The sequence below is a fragment of the Gigantopelta aegis genome, chromosome 2 (assembly GCF_016097555.1).
Source record: "Gigantopelta aegis isolate Gae_Host chromosome 2, Gae_host_genome, whole genome shotgun sequence".
Lineage (NCBI taxonomy): Eukaryota > Metazoa > Mollusca > Gastropoda > Neomphalida > Peltospiridae > Gigantopelta > Gigantopelta aegis.
In genome coordinates, this window is record NC_054700.1 from 4,847,523 (window position 1) to 4,864,863 (window position 17,341).

The 17,341-nt window shown below is 38.9% G+C and overlaps 1 protein-coding gene across 3 annotated transcripts in view; it reads right to left on the bottom strand.

Annotated features, from left to right (window-relative positions):
• Nucleotides 1-1,508: 1,508 nt before the first annotated feature.
• The window catches only part of LOC121380197 (ceramide glucosyltransferase-like), a 58,601-nt gene continuing 42,768 nt past the window's right edge, over nt 1,509-17,341 (bottom strand). For all 3 annotated transcript variants that reach the window (XM_041509024.1, XM_041509009.1, XM_041509017.1), the window contains 8 exons: nt 15,128-15,269; nt 14,181-14,283; nt 7,872-7,973; nt 7,009-7,124; nt 6,259-6,437; nt 5,323-5,409; nt 4,245-4,434; nt 1,509-2,589 (listed from right to left, as the gene is read on the bottom strand). In XM_041509024.1, the coding sequence (XP_041364958.1) occupies nt 2,401-2,589; nt 4,245-4,434; nt 5,323-5,409; nt 6,259-6,437; nt 7,009-7,124; nt 7,872-7,973; nt 14,181-14,283; nt 15,128-15,269 (1,108 nt within the window). In that variant the 3' untranslated portion in view covers nt 1,509-2,400. The remainder of the gene's footprint in view (nt 2,590-4,244; nt 4,435-5,322; nt 5,410-6,258; nt 6,438-7,008; nt 7,125-7,871; nt 7,974-14,180; nt 14,284-15,127; nt 15,270-17,341) is intronic.

The following is a 17,341-nucleotide window of genomic DNA, read 5'->3' on the forward strand; positions in this document are numbered from 1 at the left end:
TTTTATACTGGCTCAGAACTAATCTACTAAATAATCTATTTTTAAATATGACAGATTTGCATATGAAATATATATTAAATTTCCAGACAGTTTATTCTGAATACTTCTCTTTTTTTGTAAAATGAATTTTTATTTTATTTCACACAATAAAAATGATAATACTTTTTTTAGCTTCAGTCCAATCTAGTGATAAAGCTATTACATAAGATTATATCTTGGCAGAATTTTGACTTAAACTGTCCTTACATTGTTTAAAATGTCTTTTTATGTCTTGTAAAGATCATTTGTCTTGTAATATAATCACATCATGTTACCACAACCTTGTCTCATCATCTTATCATCAATATAACATCTGTGCCGTAATATTACTTTGAGTTACTGCGATATCACTTTGTGTTACCGATACCACTTTGTGTTGGTGTGATATCACTTTGTGCAAAGTAGTGTGATAGCACTTTGTGTTACTGATACCACTTTGTGTTGGTGTGATATCACTTTGTGCAAAGTAGTGTGATAGCACTTTGTGATACCGATACCACTTTGTGTTACTGATACCACTTTGTGTTACCGATATCACTTTGTGTTGGTGTGATATCACGTTGTGCAAAGTAGTGTGATAGCACTTTGTGTTACCGATACCACTTTGTGTTACCGATACCACTTTGTGTTACTGATACCACTTTGTGTTACCGATATCACTTTGTGTTGGTGTGATATCACTTTGTGCAAAGTAGTGTGATAGCACTTTGTGTTACTGATACCACTTTGTTACTGATATCACTTGTGTTGGTGTGATATCACTTTGTGCAAAGTAGTGTGATAGCACTTTGTGTTACCGATACCACTTTGTGTTACTGATATCACTTTGTGTTACTGATATCACTTTGTGTTGGTGTGATATCACTTTGTGCAAAGTAGTGTGATAGCACTTTGTGTTACTGATATCACTTTGTGTTGGTGTCATATCACTTTGTGCTAAGTAGTGTGATATCACTTTGTGTTACTGCGATGTCAGTTTGTGTTACTGTAAAATCATGTTGTATTAGCATGACATCACTCTTATCTTAACATATCACCTTGTTACCACAACATTTCTTTATGTTACTGTGAAATCACTTTGTGACTGTCATATTACTTTTTACTGTGATATCCGTTACTTTGTTATCACTTTGTGTTAAAGTAACATCATTTTTTGTTACTATGACAATACTTTATCTTTTTGTCATTGTTATAAATTCTGTCGCTTTGTGTTACTGTGTTATTTTTATTCCTAATATATGATATTGACGATACCGAAATACACGAGGGTAATAATCTCTTTATCATATAATCTCAAGCTTAATACAACATGTTTTTGTAAACTGTAAACGCAACTTTAATTCCAGTCCGCCATTACTAGATATTCAAATGACGTAAGAATATGTGGCGTGGTGTATTTTTGAATGGAAATGACGTCAAACTCGAATGACGTCATTTTGGATGTCCTTACATCAAAATAAAGTTATGCCTAACGTTTTTTGTTTTCTAAATGCTGGACAGCTTTCAGTGTCAAATTGCCATTGAAATTTTTTTCTTTGATGACTATGATATATATATATATATATATATATAAATAACTTTTTGCATAATAATACTTTGTTACTATCTTTAAATGACATCACTGGCATATTCAGCAGTACAAGTGGAGGACCACTCACTAGATTCTTGATGTTTCTACTTGAACAGAAATAAATGTGTAATTTAAATCTTAACTTCTTTAATCCTTAACTTCTCCACTATAATTGAATCCTTAACTTCTTTACTCCTTAACTTCTCCACTGTAATTTAATCCTTAACTTCTTTAATATTTAACTTCTCCACTAATTTAATCCTTAACTTCTTTAATCCTTAACTTCTCCACTGTAATTTAATCCTTAACTTCTCCCCTGTAATTTAATCCTTAACTTCTCCACTATAACTGAATCCTTAACTTCTTTAATCTTTAACTTCTCCACTGTAATTTAATCCTTAACTTCTTTAATTCTTAACTTCTCCAATTTAACCCTTAACTTCTTTAATCCTTAACTTCTCCACTGGGGTTACACCTCTAATATCAGACTTTCATTTACGAGGGGTACAAGTGCAACCTCGCCCCTGCACGTTGGCAATGTCGTTCGAACCAACACCACTTCCCCTTTAACACAGAATTTTAATACATTTCTGGCCAGTGCCATCTTCCACTCTCCAGAATGTTTCAAAAACAAACGTTTGTAGCACCACTTTCTAGATCCTTCCTTGAACACATCAGGCACTTCAGTTGAAAACTATTCTGCTACGAACTTGCACGTATTTTCATTCGGCTAACTGTGCAGTTAACCATTTCCAGCTGAACTGTAAAAAGATCTTGGTCCCAGTTTGCTGCTATAATGACACGGCGGTTTTGTCTTGAATGAGTTTAGTGTGACCGCCATACTGGACGTAGAATGTCCTCTTACCCCAGACTATGGTGTGGGGCTTGAGCAGAGCTTTGATGAAGATCAGAGTGGACAGACACTCCCGTAACAACCAGGCCAGAGCGTACTGAACCTTGGAGAAGCACACTGGACCATTCTGAACCTTGGTAACAGTATCCAGTTGCATCCATAGACGGTCATCTCTATTCACGTTTTAAAACCATTCTGAAATACAACAACAATTCCTCGGAATTAAATCTCATGACTACTATAAATGTAACATGTATCCAGTTGCATCCATAGACGGTCATCTCTATTCACGTTTTAAAACCATTCTGAAATACAACAACAATTCCTCGGAATTAGATGTCATGACTACTATAAATGTAACATGTATCCAGTTGCATCCATAGACGGTCATCTCTATTCACGTTTTAAAACCATTCTGAAATACAACAACAATTCCTCGGAATTAAATGTCATGATACTAACATGTATCCAGTTGCACATAGACGGTCATTTCTATTGTTTTAAAACATGAAATATTCCTCGGAATTAGATGTCATGACTACTATAAATGTAACATGTATCCAGTTGCATCCATAGACGGTCATCTCTATTCACGTTTTAAAACCATTCTGAAATACAACAACAATTCCTCGGAATTAAATCTCATGACTACTATAAATGTAACATGTATCCAGTTGCATCCATAGACGGTCATCTCTATTCACGTTTTAAAACCATTCTGAAATACAACAACAATTCCTCGGAATTAAATCTCATGACTACTATAAATGTAACATGTATCCAGTTGCATCCATAGACAGTCATCTCTATTCACGTTTTAAAAAAAAGCTAATTTTTTTTTATTTCTGTTACATTCATTACAATATAACATCATCCCATTGGTCCAGCCGTAACAATGCAGGGCTAGCTCTGGCACGTGCCAAATTCGCCATTTGTGAATCTTGAAAGCAGTTGACGAATTTTATTTTAATTTGGCGAAATAATTTCACGTAATAATTGACATTTTTTATAAAATAACTGACAATTTCTGCCATTTTAATAGGCAATTTGCCAAAATGCTTTGCTCACCCAGAGCTAGCGCTGCAATGGCAGTTTGTTAATTTCTTGATGAACGTAAAAAAAATGACGTCGTCAGGGAATGTCATACATTTGTATCTGATGATGTTAATTTATATTGGTACTTTATCTTATTGAGTGTTATTGTTTATGGAACCAAAAATAATTCGAAATAAAATATGAACTTTTAATGTTATCATTAGTAAGTATGTTTTAAATTTAATTATAAGGATTGTCTGTTAATTCTTTTATGTTCATCTGGGTATGAACAAAAAAAAATCCGCAAACTTATGTGAGAACAACTTCACAAATTCAGTTTGCGGATGATTTTCTTTTATTCATACCCTGATGAACATAAAAGAAATAACAGACAATCCTTAATTAAATTATGAAAGTTCAAGTAAAAGAAAATCAACTAAAACACACACAAAAAATTGTTTTTTAATATGCTATGCGATGTACATTCATAGATGCAACTGCAAACCAAATTTCACAGATGTTGGGACTTACAGTTTGTGAAGAACGAGACTAAAGCAAAACTATACTGTTGAAAAATTAATTAATATTCAATTGCTATTACATAAAACTCATAATATTGGCATTCTCTTAACAAACAAAAAATAATCTATATCACATTACTTTCAATGTGAAAAATAGAAATAATTCTCTTTGAATTATTGTTACATTCTCGTAGAGATTAATCTAAGGGAGATAACTCCAGTGTACCTGTGCATTCTTCAAGAGCAGATAATCAATGGTCATCCACAAGAGTAGATGTAGTGGAAAGAACACGTATGGATTTGTTCCAAAAAAGCGGTTTAAACTCCACGCATTGAGCAAGCCAAGAGGAATGACATCCATGAACGGTTCTATCATGCTGACGATTAGAAGCATGTTGAACCGCAACCGCAACCACCTGCAAGAATCAAGTTATGAAACAACCATAATGATAACATTGTGCATTCAAACCCCTTCCCCCATTCTTGCTGTTAACGGAAATCACACATCGAAGCCATGCTCAGACATCAAAACAAGCACGGTGTCTGGTAACCCATGTACAGTTACCACAGTTAACACTTTTAGACTCTTAGACTCAAGACTAATAATTAGAGTCTGAGACAGTAATGTCATGACAACGCCATACAAATTGTCTGTGTGTAACGTCATTACAGATTGAGTCTGGACTCTTTAAACGTTTTATAAACACGGGGCCCAGGTACCCTACGAGTTTCGACATATTTATGAAGTTTTCAATTCCTTTAATTTTTTTTTTTCGTAACATAGCTTCAAATACAATTTTTTACATTTAAGACAAAAAGGTAAATAAAACTGAGATTATACCACAAGGCATATTTTCGTTAACATTTCAGCCCAAAACGTTTTACTTGTCAAGTAATTCTCAAATTAATATTCTAAATTTTGGACACGTCTTTTTTCATATTATGAAATTTACTACAAGTTATTTACTTTTCAGCAGACTGATTTGTAAATTGAACACAGAAAGAGTATTTTTTTGTCATTTCCAAAAAACTTTAATATTTTTTTCTTACATCAAACCAAATTGAAATTATTTACAAAAAACATTTTTTTTGGAGGTTGGGACAGACTATAAATATGCTAATCACAAACTTTAACAGTTAATGAATGAAAGGGGGAAAAATTATGTTGCATATATTTTGTCAATGAAAAATGATGACTACAGAACTAGATCTCGACAAAAATCACAAGGAGCATTCATCCCTTCCCGAGGTGGTACCGATTGCCCCAACTGTGGGTCCTAGCTCATGGACAATTTATAACATACCTGACCATTCTGTTAAAAAACCCACACAGTGATGTTGGTGGGGTGTTTTGTTGTGCTGGAAAAGCTGATAAAACTAGCTTGTAACCTCTGAAATGAAATAAAAACATTTGTTATTTACAGCGACACCACAAGAGGACAATAATTAATCAAACATTGGGCTGGACTTCAAACATTTGGTAACTGAGCAAGCACACATGCATGGAAGGGTTTCAGGGTCGAAACCCTTTCTTGTTCAAGCAAATTTAGTGTTTTTCTCTATATATATTTTCGGGGAGACCATGACTCGACACCCTATAAATTTTGGTTGCCCCAGTGGACCCTCACAGCTAAAATTCCTGCACATACGACTGTTGGAAAATGTAGAGTCGAATTTACGAAGCCTGTTTTAGACTTACACGCATGTAACTACATACATTTACAATGCTTAAACACCTGCTTATGTCTTACACGCGTGTAACTACATACATTTACAATGCTTAAACACCTGCTTATGTCTTACACGCGTGTAACTACATACATTTACAATGCTTAAACACCTGCTTATGTCTTACACGCATGTAACTACATACATTTACAATGCTTAAACACTTGCATTTAAGAAAAACAGGCTTTGTAAATTCGACCCATTGTCTTTAGAAGAAACACACTGTTTTTTCACTAGCAACGGATCTTTTATATACTTTCCCCATGGAAAGAACAACACATACTACACATTTTTATATACCAGTCACAGGACAATCGTTGGGAAGGGTAAAAACCAACCGAAGGGGTTTAATCCTCCAAGCTATACACCACAGGCAAATGGACTGAAGAATACCATATATTATGCTAATATTTTAAGCACAAGCTATACTCTACCAAAATTATTCAGTTTAAATATTTTAGGTCCATTTTGAGTCTATTTACTGAATTAAAATGAAAGCTTATGTTACTTACTTGTCGTGCAAAGCTTTTGTTAGGAAAAAGTCTTCCGCGAGAAAGCGGCCATACCAGCCAAGACCGTTGACCTGATCAAGGAGAGACTTTTTGACCATGTACGACATGCCGGTGACACAGCACTGCTGCAGGAAACTGAAGGCAGGATAAAAACGATGCAGCAAACAGCCAAAGTAAATCTGAAAAAACAAATAATATTAGACACAGATTTAATCTCAGTCATATTTAAAAAACCAACAAAAAAAAAAAACATTTAATTTTTTTTTAAATCTGATGAAATAAAAGTTTCACCTATCATAACATTTTTTTTTTTTTTTTTATCTCACTGTCACTTCAAGTGATACTTTCATTTTCATTATTTTTTAGAAGCCTACACTATCGTTAAGCCCCACGCCCACATTCAGCTTGCTAAAATACTGATAAGGAAGGAAGGAAGGAACGACGCACTCGGCACATTTTATTTACAGTTATATGGCGTCGGACATATGGTTAAGGACCACACAGATATTGAGAGAGGAAACCCGCTGTCGCCACTTCATGGGCTACTCTTTTTTCGATTAGCAGCAAGGCATCTTTTATATGCACCATCCCACAGACAGGATAGCACATACCCCGTCCTTTGATACACCAGTTGTGGTGCACTGGTTGGAGCGAGAAATAGAAAATACTGATAAGTGCGAATGGCCGTAAGCATGGGGCTAGGGGCCACATTTTAAAAATGGCTGCAATGTTACAAAAATGTCTGTCTACCTTTTCAACAGTGGCTCCCAGTCCTTGCTGGTCTATCATAAAAGGCATCTGGTGAACAAGAGCAACAGTGGGTTTCTGAAGTTTACACACCATATCAGTAATGATGTCATCAGAAGCTGAAAAAAAAAAGCAAACTAATTAAATTTTAATACAGTAAAGCACACTTATAACGAACATGTTTAGAACAAACTACTGCTATAACAAACTGATTGTAAAGTCCCATTTTATCTCCCTATACATTAACAACCAACTTATGTAACTGTGTACAACGAACCACTGCTATAATGAACTAACTAGCATGGTTCCTTACAGTTCGTTATAAGAGTACTTTACTGTATTTAATAACTCACAGAGTTGTCAGTGGAAAGCACAAGGGATAAACCCAACACTTAAAGATTTTATATTGTGCTCCCTTGCACAGTTAAAAGATAAATGAATCAATTAATATGTAACTGGTCCAAATATACTGAAATATACTCGATTAAAAAGTTTAAAATCCATGGTTTATCTGTAGGCTTCTATGTACATAGGGGGCGGAATGTAGCCCAGTGGTCAAGTGCTCACCTAATGCGTGATTGGTCTAGGATCGATCCCCATCGGGAGCCCATTGGGCTATTTCTTGTTCCAGCCAGTGTACCACAACTAGTATATCAAAGGCCATGGCTATGGGCTGGTACATATAAAAGATCTCTCGCTATTAATGAAAAAATCTAGCGGGTTCCCTCTCTAAGACTACATGTCAAAATTACCAAATGTTTACCATACAATAACCAATGATTAATAAATGGTGTCGTTAAAAAAAACAAAAACTTTTGTACTATTCCATGCCTGGTAATTAAAAGCCAAACTACAATAAATCTGACCTTTAATCCTACTGGAGCTGATCCATACATATTCATATTTAGCTGCCTCGTAACCAGGGGTCATGTTGTGCACCATTGGGTTGATGATCCCATCTCTACCACCTGTCAATAAACAAGTAAATATGTTTGATTAATTTTAACACAATACTGACTGCCTTTCACTGGTGGCAGCTGTGGGATTTGTTATTGGAGTCAGTACATAGCAAAATAATATCAGCTGTTGATAATACACCAAACCGCAGGGCTTCTAGATAAAGGTAGCCCCACTCCCATGGCTAGTGATGTTCAATGTTGGGCTAGTAAATAAATACTATTGCCATGCCAGACAGGGCTTCTAGATTATGGTAGCCCCACTCCCATGGCTAGTGATGTTTAATGTTGGGCTAGTAAATACCTACTATTGCCATGCCAGACAGGGCTTCTAGATTATGGTAGCCCCACTCCCATGGTTAGTGACATTCACTGTTGGGCTAGTAAATAAATACTATTGCCATGCCAGACAGGACTTCTAGATTACGGTAGCCCCACTCCCATGGCTAGTGATATTCAGTGTTGGGCTAGTAAATAACTACTATTCCCATGCCAGACAGGGCTTCTAGATTACGGTAGCCACACTCCCATGGCTAGTGATATTCAGTGTTGGGCTAGTAAATAACTACTGTTGTCATGCCAGACAGGGCTTCTAGATTATGGTAGCCCCACTCCCATGGCTAGTGATATTCAGTGTTGGGCTAGTAAATAACTACTATTGCCATGCCAGACAGGGCTTCTAGATTATGGTAGCCCCACTCCCATGGCTAGTGATATTCACTGTTGGGCTAGTAAATAACTACTATTGCCATGCCAGACAGGACTTCTAGATTATGGTAGCCCCACTCCCATGGCTAGTGATATTCAGTGTTCGGCTAGTAAATAACTACTATTGCCATGCCAGACAGGGCTTCTAGATTACGGTAGCCCCACTCCCATGGCTAGTGATATTCAGTGTTGGGCTAGTAAATAACTACTATTGCCATGCCAGACAGGACTTCTAGATTACGGTAGCCCCACTCCCATGGCTAGTGATATTCAGTGTTGGGCTAGTAAATAACTACTATTGCCATGCCAGACAGGGCTTCTAGATTACGGTAGCCCCACTCCCATGGCTAGTGATATTCAGTGTTGGGCTAGTAAATAACTACTATTGCCATGCCAGACAGGGCTTCTAGATTACGGTAGCCCCACTCCCATGGCTAGTGATATTCAGTGTTGGGCTAGTAAATAACTACTGTTGTCATGCCAGACAGGGCTTCTAGATTATGGTAGCCCCACTCCCATGGCTAGTGATATTCCATGGCTAGTGATATTCACTGTTGGGCTAGTAAATAACTACTATTGCCATGCCAGACAGAGCTTCTAGATTATGGTAGCCCCACTCCCATGGCTAGTGATATTCAGTGTTGGGCTAGTAAATAACTACTATTGCCATGCCAGACAGGGCTTCTAGATTATGGTAGCCCCACTCCCATGGCTAGTGATATTCACTGTTGGGCTAGTAAATAACTACTATTGCCATGCCAGACAGGACTTCTAGATTACGGTAGCCCCACTCCCATGGCTAGTGATATTCAGTGTTGGGCTAGTAAATAACTACTACTGCCATGCCAGACAGGGCTTCTAGATTACGGTAGCCCCACTCCGATGGCTAGTGATATTCAGTGTTGGGCTAGTAAATAACTACTATTCCCATGCCAGACAGGGCTTCTAGATTACGGTAGCCACACTCCCATGGCTAGTGATATTCACTGTTGGGCTAGTAAATAACTACTATTGCCATGCCAGACAGGGCTTCTAGATTATGGTAGCCCCACTCCCATGGCTAGTGATATTCAGTGTTCAGCTAGTAAATAACTACTATTGCCATGCCAGACAGGGCTTCTAGATTATGGTAGCCCCACTCCCATGGCTAGTGATATTCAGTGTTGGGCTAGTAAATAACTACTATTGCCATGCCAGACAGGACTTCTAGATTACGGTAGCCCCACTCCCATGGCTAGTGATATTCAGTGTTCGGCTAGTAAATAACTACTATTGCCATGCCAGACAGGGCTTCTAGATTACGGTAGCCCCACTCCCATGGCTAGTGATATTCAGTGTTGGGCTAGTAAATAACTACTATTGCCATGCCAGACAGGACTTCTAGATTACGGTAGCCCCACTCCCATGGCTAGTGATATTCAGTGTTGGGCTAGTAAATAACTACTATTGCCATGCCAGACAGGGCTTCTAGATTACAGTAGCCCCACTCCCATGGCTAGTGATATTCAGTGTTGGGCTAGTAAATAACTACTATTGCCATGCCAGAAAGGGCTTCTAGATTACGGTAGCCCCACTCCCATGGCTAGTGATATTCAGTGTTGGGCTAGTAAATAACTACTGTTGTCATGCCAGACAGGGCTTCTAGATTACAGTAGCCCCACTCCCATGGCTAGTGATATTCAGTGTTGGGCTAGTAAATAACTACTATTGCCATGCCAGACAGGGCTTCTAGATTATGGTAGCCCCACTCCCATGGCTAGTGATATTCACTGTTGGGCTAGTAAATAACTACTATTGCCATGCCAGACAGGGCTTCTAGATTATGGTAGCCCCACTCCCATGGCTAGTGATATTCACTGTTGGGCTAGTAAATAACTACTATTGCCATGCCAGACAGGACTTCTAGATTACGGTAGCCCCACTCCCATGGCTAGTGATATTCAGTGTTCGGCTAGTAAATAACTACTATTGCCATGCCAGACAGGGCTTCTAGATTACGGTAGCCCCACTCCCATGGCTAGTGATATTCAGTGTTGGGCTAGTAAATAACTACTATTGCCATGCCAGACAGGACTTCTAGATAACGGTAGCCCCACTCCCATGGCTAGTGATATTCAGTGTTGGGCTAGTAAATAACTACTATTGCCATGCCAGACAGGGCTTCTAGATTACGGTAGCCCCACTCCCATGGCTAGTGATATTCAGTGTTGGGCTAGTAAATAACTACTATTGCCATGCCAGACAGGGCTTCTAGATTACGGTAGCCCCACTCCCATGGCTAGTGATATTCAGTGTTGGGCTAGTAAATAACTACTGTTGTCATGCCAGACAGGGCTTCTAGATTATGGTAGCCTCACTCCCATGGCTAGTGATATTCCATGGCTAGTGATATTCACTGTTGGGCTAGTAAATAACTACTATTGCCATGCCAGACAGAGCTTCTAGATTATGGTAGCCCCACTCCCATGGCTAGTGATATTCAGTGTTGGGCTAGTAAATAACTACTATTGCCATGCCAGACAGGGCTTCTAGATTATGGTAGCCCCACTCCCATGGCTAGTGATATTCACTGTTGGGCTAGTAAATAACTACTATTGCCATGCCAGACAGGACTTCTAGATTACGGTAGCCCCACTCCCATGGCTAGTGATATTCAGTGTTGGGCTAGTAAATAACTACTACTGCCATGCCAGACAGGGCTTCTAGATTACGGTAGCCCCACTCCCATGGCTAGTGATATTCAGTGTTGGGCTAGTAAATAACTACTATTCCCATGCCAGACAGGGCTTCTAGATTACGGTAGCCACACTCCCATGGCTAGTGATATTCTCTGTTGGGCTAGTAAATAACTACTATTGCCATGCCAGACAGGGCTTCTAGATTATGGTAGCCCCACTCCCATGGCTAGTGATATTCAGTGTTCAGCTAGTAAATAACTACTATTGCCATGCCAGACAGGGCTTCTAGATTATGGTAGCCCCACTCCCATGGCTAGTGATATTCACTGTTGGGCTAGTAAATAACTACTATTGCCATGCCAGACAGGACTTCTAGATTACGGTAGCCCCACTCCCATGGCTAGTGATATTCAGTGTTCGGCTAGTAAATAACTACTATTGCCATGCCAGACAGGGCTTCTAGATTACGGTAGCCCCATTCCCATGGCTAGTGATATTCAGTGTTGGGCTAGTAAATAACTACTATTGCCATGCCAGACAGGACTTCTAGATTACGGTAGCCCCACTCCCATGGCTAGTGATATTCAGTGTTGGGCTAGTAAATAACTACTATTGCCATGCCAGACAGGGCTTCTAGATTACAGTAGCCCCACTCCCATGGCTAGTGATATTCAGTGTTGGGCTAGTAAATAACTACTACTGCCATGCCAGACAGGGCTTCTAGATTACGGTAGCCCCACTCCCATGGCTAGTGATATTCAGTGTTGGGCTAGTAAATAACTACTGTTGTCATGCCAGACAGGGCTTCTAGATTATGGTAGCCCCACTCCCATGGCTAGTGATATTCCATGGCTAGTGATATTCACTGTTGGGCTAGTAAATAACTACTATTGCCATGCCAGACAGAGCTTCTAGATTATGGTAGCCCCACTCCCATGGCTAGTGATATTCAGTGTTGGGCTAGTAAATAACTACTATTGCCATGCCAGACAGGGCTTCTAGATTATGGTAGCCCCACTCCCATGGCTAGTGATATTCACTGTTGGGCTAGTAAATAACTACTATTGCCATGCCAGACAGGACTTCTAGATTACGGTAGCCCCACTCCCATGGCTAGTGATATTCAGTGTTGGGCTAGTAAATAACTACTACTGCCATGCCAGACAGGGCTTCTAGATTACGGTAGCCCCACTCCCATGGCTAGTGATATTCAATGTTGGGCTAGTAAATAACTACTGTTGCCATGCCAGACAGGGCTTCTAGATTATGGTAGCCCCAACTATTGCCATGCCAGAGAGAGCTTCTAGATTATGGTAGCCCCACTCCCATGGCTAGTGATATTCAATGTTGAGCTACTAAATAACTACTATTTCCATGCCTGACAGCTAGTGAATTTTTGTTTGTCAAATGTTGCAGTTAAGTCTGTTTTGTAAATATGAATATTCTGCCCCCACCCAATATGAGTGTTTTTAAGCTCTATCTCCCTCTTTTGGTGACATATCTGATTACTACTATTCTTTAGTAAAATTGTATTAACTTAAACTAAAGTAGGGCTAGTGAATTTTTAATCGTGGCTAGTAAATTTTTTAAATCACCGATCCCATGGCTAGTGGATTTTACAAAAAATTTAGAAGCCCTAAAACTGTTTTAAAAAATGAGCTACATTTAAAAAACATTAAAATGATAAAACTGCCAATAAATTTTTCTTGATATAGTTTAGTTTGTGGTGTTACTTAACCTTTAGACCAATGGATTAATTTTTGACAAAAACCACGTTGAGTGGGTACAAGTTTATAATTTTTACTCACATATATTCATTTAAATGTTTTATAATTAAATTTTCTTTGCGTCTATACACTTTACGGCAATCTGATTGGTCCAGAGGTGCTTACTTTTTTTCGTTCATATCTCGATGAATCGAAAAAATATAAGCCACGCCTACTACCGCCCACCCTACCCCCCACCCCCACTGACTCACACTACTTTTGCGCAACAAGCCGGATTATTCTGGCAATCATATTTAGATATTTTGAAGAAAACACTTACGATAAATTAATGGAAAATGCTATAGCAGAGTAGACATGTAGATATATACGCATTGATTTAAAAAAAACCAAAAACACCCCAAAGCCCCAACCTCTTCGCTAATCATGACATGAGACTCGGTCGGTGGCCAAAGAAATCATGTAGGAAACTTCACTTCTGTAACTTACTTGTAAGCGATGTTTTACAGCAGCTGTTGGCGAAAATTAAATGGTTCTACCAACAGCATAAATGTAAAACTTCGCTTACAAGTAAGTTACGAAAATACTTGCCGAAAACCACTTTTTGAACTCAAAATTACACGGTATTTTCCATTCAAAAATGAAAACCTAAAGCAACAATAGTGTCAATAAGTGTTTCCTGTTTTGTATTTCCGGCATTTCCGGTGAGTGTCGTGTTAACACCTCTAACAATGAATGTTTAATGACACCCCAGCACTAAAATATCCATCAGCTATTGGCCGTCAGAAAAGGTAAGCATATGAAAATATTACTTAACATGCACATGAAGAGTTCAGGCGCAAAAACCGATAAATGCCCTTTTATCCTAAACACTACATCCACTGTCATTATTCAGTTCAAGGTGTTATGTTCTCATTTCCATACTCGTTTTTGAAATTCTGTCCTTTATTTGCTTTACTTATTTCAACTTAAGATCGCACATTGTGCACTTGATATGTTTTACATAGAAAGCATAACGGAAAAAACAAACTCTTTTGCAGAAAATTACTAAAATGGATTTATCGGTTTTTGCATCTGAACTCTTCACATATATTTATAACTCAGCTCACCAATAAAGAGTTTTGTATTAGTTTTAGGATATGTCTCTTGAAGCTGACTGATCAGGTGTATACACGGATCCTCACTGTCCTGAACACACAGCAGCAACTCAATCTGAAAAGACAGTAACACCAAATTTACACATCTTATTTTAAGAATTTTCAAATTGTCAAAAAGTCATAACTTAAAGGGACACCACCCTAGTTACAGTTATTTGTTAACCATTACGGTGTTGTTTTTCGCTATTAAACCCCATTTTTCACAAATAAAATTGCACTTTACATACATTTTAATATTTAGAATACACATTTCCATTCACCTGAAGTGCTTTTTGGTAATCCTGATGTTTGTAAAACCACGAAATGCATTTTTTGCATTTTTTCACAAGACGTGCTATCAAGAAAAAAACGTTAAGCAAGCGAGGTCCAATCTATTTGTGAAATTTGTCGTGACATAGGCATTGTTGTGCTTCGAGCGACATTTACCGGTGACATCAGAATACTAACTTTCAAAATTATTTCAAGCAATTGGGACATGGGGATTCCCATGGTATTTATCGATATAAAAACTGCTTTTTCACTCCATTTGATAAAAACGTGATCCAAGTGTGTTACAGGTTTGTAGATTAACCAAATTATAATTTATTTTCGCTGGATGGAACTAGGGTGTGCAGCTTTAACAGTACATGATAAAGCTATACAAAAACGTTCAGCTGAACATCTACATGGCCCATGCTTATAAAACTTAAAAACTAGACTTTAATGTAATGCTATTTGAATGGCGTTGCCATGACGTTAAAATCTGGACTTTATTAAAGTCTAGACTTTAAGGTTTATAAGCATGGGGCCTGGAGGCATTGCAAAACAAAGTCTGTAAAACTATATGTGGGACAGACGGATAGCCCCCTCTTGTTGGGGACTATTGAATGAAAACAAGCATGACCCTTCATTAGTTTTACCTTTTGATATTTCAGCTTGAAAAAGCTTTCCAGATTGTCTAGTAGTAGTGGGTCGACCCCCATCAAAGGTTTGACGATAGACACGCCCGGTAAATCATCTCCCAGCAGGGATGGGTCGCTCTTTCTGTGGAAGTGAAAGTACCTAGAAAACAGAATGGAGATATTCAAAAACTCTTCTAAAAACTCTTCTAAAACTAAAACTAAGCAAATAAACAATGAAAAAATAATTTTCAAAAGCAGAATGGGAGTTCATAATTTAATACCAACATAATATTTTATTGAGCCAACCGATATAAAGATTAATCTCATGCAAACATAACTCAGGAGGACCCTCTACAACTGAGTAAAGTCTCAACACACCTCAGTAGGACCCTCTACCACAGAGTAAAGTCTCAACATATCTCAGGAAGACCCTCTACAACTGAGTAAAGTCTCAACACACCTCAGGTGGACCCTCTACTATGGAGTAAAGTCTCAACATATCTCAGGAGGACCCTCTACAACTGAGTAAAGTCTCAACATATCTCAGGAGGACCCTCTACTATGGAGTAAAGTCTCAACATATCTCAGTAGGACCCTCTACCACAGAGTAAAGTCTCAACACATCTCAGTAGGACCCTCTACCACAGAGTAAAGTCTCAACACACCTCAGTAGGACCCTTTACTATGGAGTAAAGTCTCAACATATCTCAGTAGGACCCTCTACCACAGAGTAAAGTCTCAACACACTTCAGTAGGACCCTCTACTATGGAGTAAAGTCTCAACATATCTCAGGAGGACCCTCTACAACAGAGTAAAGTCTCAACACACCTCAGTAGGACCCTCTACTATGGAGTAAAGTCTCAACATATCACAGGAGGACCCTCTACCACAGAGTAAAGTCTCAACATATCTCAGGAGGACCCTCTACCACAGAGTAAAGTCTCAACATATCTCAGGAGGACCCTCTACTATGGAGTAAAGTCTCAACATATCTCAGGAGGACCCTCTACAACTGAGTAAAGTATCAACACACCTCAGTAGGACCCTCTACCACAGAGTAAAGTCTCAACATATCTCAGTAGGACCTTCTACCACAGAGTAAAGTCTCAACACACCTCAGTAGGACCCTCTACCACAGAGTAAAGTCTCAACACACCTCAGTAGGACCCTCTACCACAGAGTAAAGTCTCAACACACCTCAGGTGGACCCTCTACTATGGAGTAAAGTCTCAACACACCTCAGGAGGACCCTCTACTATGGAGTAAAGTCTCAACACACCTCAGGAGGACCCTCTACCACAGAGTAAAGTCTCAACACACCTCAGGAGGACCCTCTACTATGGAGTAAAGTCTCAACACACCTCAGTAGGACCCTCTACCACAGAGTAAAGTCTCAACACACCTCAGGAGGACCCTCTACTATGGAGTAAAGTCTCAACACACCTTAGGAGGACCCTCTACCACAGAGTAAAGTCTCAACACACCTCAGGAGGACCCTCTACTATGGAGTAAAGTCTGAACACACCTCAGTAGGACCCTCTACCACAGAGTAAAGTCTGAACACACCTCAGGAGGACCCTCTACTATGGAGTAAAGTCTCAACACACCTCAGGAGGACCCTCTACTATGGAGTAAAGTCTTAACATATCTCAGGAGGACCCTCTACTATGGAGTAAAGTCTCAACATATCTCAGGAGGACCCTCTACTATGGAGTAAAGTCTCAACATATCTCAGGAGGACCCTCTACTATGGAGTAAAGTCTCAACATATCTCAGGAGGACCCTCTACTATGGAGTAAAGTCTCAACATATCTCAGGAGGACCCTCTACTACTGAGTAAAGTCTCAACATATCTTAGGAGGACCCTCTACTATGGAGTAAAGTCTCAACACACCTCAGGAGGACACTCTACTATGGAGTAAAGTTTCAACATATCTCAGAAAGACCCTCTACAACTGAGTAAAGTCTCAACACACCTCAGTAGGAACCTTTACTATGGAGTAAAGTCTCAACATATCTTAGGAAGACCCTCTACTATGGAGTAAAGTCTCAACATATCTCAGTAGGACCCTCTACTATGGAGTAAAGTCTCAACACACCTCAGTAGGACCCTCTACTATGGAGTAAAGTCTCAACATATCTCAGGAGGACCCTCTACTACTGAGTAAAGTCTCAACACACCTCAGTAGGACCCTCTACTATGGAGTAAAGTCTGAACATATCTCAGTAGG